Source organism: Cervus elaphus, chromosome X (genome assembly GCF_910594005.1).
Source record: "Cervus elaphus chromosome X, mCerEla1.1, whole genome shotgun sequence".
Lineage (NCBI taxonomy): Eukaryota > Metazoa > Chordata > Mammalia > Artiodactyla > Cervidae > Cervus > Cervus elaphus.
This window is the reverse complement of record NC_057848.1, coordinates 179275911-179283555: the sequence shown is the minus strand read 5'-3', so window position 1 is coordinate 179283555 and position 7645 is coordinate 179275911. Positions and strand designations below refer to the sequence as shown.

The 7645-nt window shown below is 61.7% G+C and overlaps 1 protein-coding gene across 1 annotated transcript; it reads right to left on the bottom strand.

Moving 5' to 3' along the window:
* Nucleotides 1-120: 120 nt before the first annotated feature.
* SLC25A6 (solute carrier family 25 member 6) lies at nucleotides 121-4989 on the bottom strand. The gene is made up of 4 exons (XM_043897779.1): nucleotides 4735-4989; nucleotides 2530-3016; nucleotides 1429-1569; nucleotides 121-668 (listed from the first exon to the last, which is right to left on the bottom strand). The coding sequence occupies exons 1-4, from the start codon at nucleotides 4843-4845 to the stop codon at nucleotides 511-513; spliced, it is 897 nt and encodes a 298-aa protein (XP_043753714.1). The 5' UTR covers nucleotides 4846-4989; the 3' UTR covers nucleotides 121-510.
* Nucleotides 4990-7645: the final 2656 nt, after the last annotated feature.

Genomic DNA, 7645 nt, shown 5'->3' with positions numbered 1-7645 from the left:
AACTCGATAGACATAAGTTTGAGCAAACTCGGAGTTGGTGATGGACAGGGAGACCTGGTCTCAAACCTCCTGCTGCTTTCCGCCCCGCGAGGACTCTCTGTTGAGAAAGGAGACGAGCGCCTCTGTGTCCCGATTTTATTGTTCCGCAGCGGAAATGCCGGACGGAGAAACATAGTCGCGAGTACCCGGCTGTGCAAAGAGAGGATAGTGCTTAAGTACAAATGGAGACATGATTTTCTTAAATAAATACTTAAACACGGGTCGGTCCTACAAGCACCTGGAGTCTAGGTCTGGTGTGCGGAGCTGCCTCGACTGTGGACCCACGGAGATCCCCCGATTGCCCTCTCCCCCCACCCCAATCAACGCGTGGACCCAGGGCCGATGGTCCTCCGGCGAGGAGCCCCCGGCGCGGGGCGGCCCGGCCCCGGCGGGGACGCTGGAATTTCTCGAAGTCGGTGGTCCGTCACAGTGAGGAATGGCGCGAGGCGGTCGCGGCGGGCGGCCGGGTGCCTAGATGACCTTCTTGAGCTCGTCGTAGAGGACCAGCACGAAGGCGCCGCCCATGCCACGCAGCACGTTGGACCAGGCGCCCTTGAAGAAGGCCTTGCCGCCCTCATCCTTGAGGATCTTCCGCCAGCAGTCCACCGTGCCCTTGTACATGATGTCGGCTGCGGGGAGACGGCGGGGTCACGGCGCGCTCGGACGCGGCCCCGGGGGACCTGGCAGAGCTAGTGAGCCCGGGGCCGCCGTCTGCGCGCCAGGAGGAGCTCTGGCCCGAGAAGAGGTGGCTTTGGGAACGCGCTCTCGGGAGAGGATCAAGCCCAGGACTCCAGCCCCCACGAGGCGCAGGGACGCCAGGGCAAAGACCAAGGAGCTGCGGGTGCGGATGGGCACCCACGGGGGACCCCCCATATCAGATCACCGGACGCCGGAAGGGCCCTGTGCCTGCCCCACCCACTCCCGCCCCCATGAAGCCCGGCGTGGACGGGCACCCGTGCGGGAACCCCATATGTGATCACGGGATGCTGGAAGGGCCGGTGCCTGCCCCGCCCACTCCCGCCCCCATGAAGCCCGGTGTGGACCGGCACCCGTGCGGGAACCCCATATGTGATCACGGGATGCTGGAAGGGCCGGTGCCTGCCCCGCCCACTCCCCGCCCCCGTGAAGCCCGGCGGGGGCGGGCACCCCCGTGGGGCCTCAGAGAACCCCCAACACCTGGAGGACTCTTCCCCCCCGCCCCCTGCTCCCATGAAAGCCGGCTGCCTCTCTGTGGGACCAGACGCTGGCCCCCGCCTCTGCAGGAAGACCCAGGGCCGCTCATGGGGCCCCCGGCACCTCCCCGAGCCCATCAGAGCGCGACCCCGAGCGAATCCTTTGACCGCCCCCTACCCCCCCCCCCCCCACCACGGCCCTGAGCTGAGCCAGTACCTCCTTTACGCCCCGACTGCATCATCATGCGACGCCGCACCGTGTCGAAGGGGTAGGAGACCACACCCGCCACGGCCGTCACCGTCTGCGCGATCATCCAGCTCACCACGATGTGCGTGTTCTTGGGGTCGGGGAGCATGCCTGCGGGCACGGGGGGGTCACGGGGTGAGGCCCCAGGGCTGCCCACACAGCCATGTGGAGTTCCTAGCTCCACGGGGGACACTGGCCGGGCCGGACTGGGGTCAGTACACGCCCTGCCGGCTGGCAGGGAGGGGACGCTCTGACACCTGCTCCACTGCTGAGGGTGCCAGCCGGCCCGGCCCCGCCTCCGGGGCGGCGCACCTACAGGGACTGAGCCGTGCCATCCCCCAGATCGTGGTGGAGCCCCAAACCCCAGACCCAGAGGACGTAACCGTACGTATAGGAACTCTATCGTATGTATGTAACTGTAGGTACCCTAGTACGGGAAATCAAATATTTTACAGACAAAACCGAATTCATAGGGAAAAATTCTAACACTATAACTGGGGTCCTTGTAAGAACAACAGGTCAGGGCAGACAGACACACAAGGACAGCACGAGAGGATTCGGGGAGGAGAAACCAGCCCCGCCCACACCAGGGTCTCAGCCTCCAGGACTGGGAGCAATAAAGGTGCGCTGCTTAAGCTGCCCTGTGATATCTGCCCAGGCCAATCAGGAATCCCTCTTATCAATGGTGACGAATTTACATGTTGAATCCCTAACCTCAGGAGCCCAGAATATAGCTGTGATTGGAGATGAGGGTCTTTCAAGAGAAGATGAAAACGAGGTCACCGGGGTGGGTCCTCAGCCCACAGGACTGGGGTCTTTATGAAAAGAGGTCAGGCACAGACAGACCCAGAGGGAGCAGCTCATGAGGATTCAGGGGGTCCACAGGCCCAGGAGAGAGCCCCGCCCACATGTGGCTCCAGCCTCCAGGGCTGGGAGCCCCCAGCTATCTGCAGCCGAAGCGCACCGCCCCCCCTCCAGGAGTAGGCCCCCGCCCCCAGGGAGCAGAAGGCCCTGGCCCTCCCGGGAGCCACCCCCTACCCCTGCCTCCAGCTCCGCGAGCAGGGCGCTCACCCTTGGCGGTGTCATAGATGCCAAAGTAGGCTGCGCGGTAGATGATGATGCCCTGCACAGACACGTTGAAGCCCTGGTACAGCCCGCGGATGCCATCGGACTTGGTGATCTTCACCAGACAGTCTCCCAGGCCCTTGAACTCGCGCTCACTGCCCGACTTGCCCACGTCGGCCGCCAGGCGGGTCCGGGCGAAATCCAGCGGGTAGACGAAGCACAGAGAAGTGGCGCCGGCCGCCCCGCCCGAGGCCAGGTTGCCTGCGAAGTACCTCCAGAACTGGGTGTGCTTGTCCACGCCCCCCAGGAAGATCTGCTTGTACTTGTCCTTGAAGGCGAAGTTGAGGGCTTGCGTGGGGAAGTAGCGGATGACGTTCGCCAGGTTGCCCCGCCAGAAGGACAACACGCCCTGCTCCTTGGGGATGCGCACGATGCAGTCCACGATGCCCTTGTACTGCTTGTCGGCCGCGATTTGCTTGCTGGCGTGCTGCACCTGGGGGGCGGTGGGGGGGAAGACACAGGGCTTTACCGGGGGCCTGGGCACACCGCCATGTCGACTTATGAGGAGATTCTGGTGAAGCTCTGACAGCTCTGAGCGATTGCTCCAAGGAGGTGAGGGAAAGGTCAGTATGGATGAGATTCTGACCCACAAGTTCATATTTTCGCAGAGCGTTTCTTACGCTCAAGGAGCATTCGTCACCGTGAAGGTTTTTCAATGCTTTTTCAAACATGATGGACAGGGAAGCTTGGCCTGCTGCACCTTGGGGCGGGGGTGAGGGGGAACAGGGCTTCACCCAGGGTCTCGGGCAGACCTCCATGTCCACTTGTAAAAAATACACAACTTGGAAGTGGCGAATTAAGATCTGGGGCAAAACGAGAATTACACCCCGGGGGGGGGGGTGCGGAGGGCAGCCGAGATAGCTGAGAGATTGCTCCAGAGGTGAGCGGGAAGGTCAGTATGAATGAGATTCTGGTCAATGGGAAATTCACAGAGCAAGCACTTATTTTCGCAAAGCCTTTCTCATAGCCTCAAGGAGCACTCGTCACCGTAAAGGTTTTTAGTGCTTTTCTAAACATGATGGAAAGGGAAACCTGGCGTGCTGCAGCCCATGGGGTCGGCAAACGATTGGACACGACTGAGCGACTAAACTGAAACATGAGGAGGGCAAGCGAGAAGTGAGCTCACAATCAGCCACTGGAAACATCTGTCTGATGACTTGACCTGTCACATTTTCCCAGAACCCGCATGCCTCATTCCTGCTCTCCACCCTGAAGTCCTTTCACGGGGTTTGAAGGTCAGAAGCACCTGATTTAATACCCATAGAGGCGGCTCAGATGGTCAAGAATCACTCCGCAATGCAGGAGACCCGGGTTTGATCCCTGAGTCAGGAAGATCCCCTGGAGAAGGGCTTGGCAACCCACTCCAGTATCCTCGCCTGGAGAATCCCATTAACAGAGGAGTCTGGCAGGGCTACAGCCCATGGGGTCGCAAGAGTCGGACACAACTGACCTAATACCGCTTTCAGAGGTAGACAGCAGGTGCCCACAAGTGTCAATTTGCAGTTGACACCTGCAAAAATCACCAACGACAGACGTGTCCTTAATAAGACATTTGTACGGGGCCTTTAAGCTCTCCTAACATCCTTCCTGGAGAATCCTATTTTCTTTAGGGGTTGCAATCACACTGCAACGCTAATTCCACTAGCTTCCCACTTGTGACGCTCAAAACAGACCAGTGCAGTTTATTCCGCGTCAGAACCGAGCAAACAAGTGCGAACAGTGGGCGAAGAGGACCAGTACAACGACGGGGACGAGACAACTGCCCTCGCGCGACTCCGTCCACCGCCCAAGGGCACGAACCCCACACCCAGCCTCGCAGGGTCAGTCCACGCGGCTCTCCCACCGCGCCTGCGCGCCCTAGCGCCGCAGGCCCCAGTGCGCACGCGCGGAGGCCGCTGCCGCCGGCCGCCCACCGCGCCTGCGCTACCCCGCGCCCCAATGCCGACGCGCAGACATCGCCGCCGGCCGCCCCCCGCGCATGCGCTCCCCCCGCGGCGGCGCCCACGTGACGCGACCCCCCGGAAGCCGGCCGGGTCGGCCGCGCGCGGACAAAGCGGCGCGGCCTCCCCGCTTCCGGTCGCGGGTCGTGCGCGCCCCCGAGCTCCCCGGGGCCCGGCGCCGGCCGCCGCGCGCCCGCAGCCTGACACGCACCTGCAGCAGCAGCTTGACGCGCTCGATAGGGGCCACGGCCGTCTTGGAGATGGCGGCGGCGATGCCCCCGGCCAGGAAGTCCTTGGCGAAGGAGATGGCCTGTTCCGTCATGGCGGCGGGCGGAGAGCGGAGCGGAGGCGCAGAGAGGCAGAGAGAGACAGCCGGATATTGGGCGCCGCTAGTTCAGCGCTGCCGCCGCCGGGACCGAAAGGACTGGGCGGCCACCGCGCAGCCGCTAAGGGGCCCGCTCCCCGCCCCGCGGCCCCCGCGCGCCTCGCCCATTGGCTGTGCTGCCACGTAGGCCCCGCCCCCTGGGCGCGCGCCCCGCCCCCGCGCGGGCTGCCGGGAGCGGCGCCTCGCCCCGCCCCGTTGGTCCGTACGGCCGCTCCCATTGGCCGCGCCGCCGCCCTGCTCCGCCCCTTGGGCCTGCGCCGCGACCCCCGTGGGCTGCCGGGAGCTGCGCCTCGCCCTGCCCCGAGGCCCCCCGTGCGCCGCACCTATTGGCTGCGCCACCACGCAGGCCCCGCCCCGCAGCCCGCGCGCCGCGCCGCGGGGCATGTTGGGAGCCTCGCCCCGCCCCTGCGCCGAGCGTGCCCGGGGCGGGTCACGGTGAGGTGAGCGGCGGCCACTTTGACCTTGTGAAGGTCACGCTTGGTGTGGCGACCGCGACGGGCTGCGGCGGTGAAGGGGACAGGTCGGGCCTTGCGGAGAACCGCGCCCTCTCTTCTCCCGATCGTAGCCCCGGACGCTCGGGTCCCCAGGCTCGTCCTGGAGATCGTCCAGTCCGGCCGGTCCGATCGTTGAGGCTCGGACCGCAGGTCCGGTGCAGGTCTCCGCGCCGCAGACCTCCGAGTCCCGCCTGCGACCCCCACCCCCAACCCCGCAGCCCCGAGAGACCCTGATGACCCCTGGCGCCCTCCAGGCCCCGCGTCGCCCCGGGGGACGAGCGATGCAGTCTGTGGGTTCTGACCCAGCGTACGAAACCGCCCCAGAACCCCGCGCGGGCCGGCTTCGGAGCAAGGTTTGCCTGTGCCCCGCCCGGGAGCCCCGAGTCCGCCCAGGAGAGCGCCCCCGGAGGACCCAGCGCCCCGCCGTGCGGTCCCCCAGCCCTGACCCTGAGGCCTCCGGGTGCACTTGGAGGCCCCAGGATGGGGAGGTCCGGCTGCCTTTCCAGGGCCCAGTGGGGCTCACACTAGGGGTGTCCCTGTCAAGCCGGGCACCGCGACTTGGAAGAGGGTCTCCTAGAAGAACAGGGACACGTGTGCTGAGGTCACAGGCTCACTGACGGGTGCACGCACGTGAGTGTATACGTGTGTCCACAGACATGCTCGCGTATGCAGCCATTGCACATGCCCACGCGCGGACTTCTGTGCACACGTGTCACACGCGGCATTATAGGCCCCCTGCCTCCAAGGGCGTGTCCGGAGACCTTGGTGTTTGGAAGGCCTGACCGCCTTGTGCAAGTGGTGTTCTTTCAGGCGTGTCTGACCGTTTGCAACTGTGGAATAAAAAAAAGTACAACTTGAGAGTTGTGAGTTAAGTTTTGTTTGGGGCAAAATGAGGACTGCAGTCGTGGGAGGCAGCATCTCAGATAGCTGAGAGACTGCGCCAAAGCAGCAGTAGGGGAAAGTCAATGTATTAAGTTTTGGTGAAGGGGGAGTTCAATGCGATGAAGCACTTGGTTTACAAAAAGTTTCTATTAGTCTTGAGGATCTAATGTCACCATGAAGGGATTTAGTGATTCTCTAGGTATGAGGGACTGATGTTGAAGCTGAAAGTCCAGCCCTTTGGCCACCTGATGCGAACAGCTGATTTCATTTGAAAAGACCCTGATGCTGGGAAAGATTGAAGGTGGGAAGAGAAGGGGACGACAGAAAATGGTTGGCTGGCATCACTGACTCAATGGGCATGAGTTTGACTGAACTCCAGGAGTTGATGGACAGGGAGGCCTGGCATGCTTCGGTTCATGGGGCCACAAAGAGTCGGACACAACTGAGCGACTGAACTGAGCTGAACTGGACTAGATATGAGGAGTTGCAAGGATTGAGATCATGCAATCTGTTCCTAAAAACATCCAACTATTAATAAAGACCAGTCCCACCACATCCCCTGGAGCACAGAGTGCCTCAGTCTACCCTGAACTCCCCCAGGGATTGTTGAAGGTCAACAGCAATAGCAGCAAGGAGGTTCAACCTCCCTAGAGGCAGATGACAAATTGCCTTTGTTGTTCAGTTGTTGGCAATGCTCTTTGCCAATTTTAGTTGACACTACCCCATAGACTTTAGCCCTCCAGGCTACTCTGTCCATGGGATTTTCCAGGCGGGAATACTGGAGTGGGTTGCCATTTCCTCCTCCAGGGGAATCTTCCCCACTCGGAGTGAATCCAGATCTCATCCACTGCAGGGAGGTTCTTTTCCTGTCTGAGCCACCACAGGAAGCCCTGTGAACTCCTTTTTGAATTTTAAATAATTAAATAACACAAGTCCTAAGTGTATCATCCTGTGAATTTTCACAAAGCGAATGCCAAAGTGTGTCACCAGCCAGGTCCAGAAAAAATAAATCTTTGTAGCAACGCGGGTTCAAAGAATTATTTCTTAATTTGCCTCTCTCTCCCCTGTTGTTTTTTTCTCTAACCCCGTCCTCTTTTTTTCTTTATGCCCCGCCCCCCAACTTGGGCTCAGATGGTCAAGAACCTGCCGGCAGCGCAGAAGAGCCAGGCTTCGATGGCGGGGTCGGGAAGATCCCCCTGGAGGAGGGCATGGCCACCAAGTCAGGTATTGTTGCCCGGGAAACCCGCGGACAGAGGAGCCTGGTGGGCTATACAGTCCATGGGGTCGGAAAGAGTCGGACACGACTGAGTGACTGACACTTCCTTTCCTGTTTCCGTGGCTTCTTTCTTTCTCATCCCTGC

What these genes read in the sequence shown, in the direction of transcription:
- SLC25A6 (XM_043897779.1), bottom strand. Translation starts at nt 4,845, where the DNA reads ATGACGGAACAGGCCATCTCCTTCGCCAAGGACTTCCTGGCCGGGGGC. An exon ending in GCGTCAAGCTGCTGCTGCAG is followed by an intron (nt 3,017 to 4,734) that starts GTGCGTGTCAGG and finishes ACCGCCCCCCAG; the next exon opens with GTGCAGCACGCCAGCAAGCA. An exon ending in CATCTATGACACCGCCAAGG is followed by an intron (nt 1,570 to 2,529) that starts GTGAGCGCCCTG and finishes CCGTGCCCGCAG; the next exon opens with GCATGCTCCCCGACCCCAAG.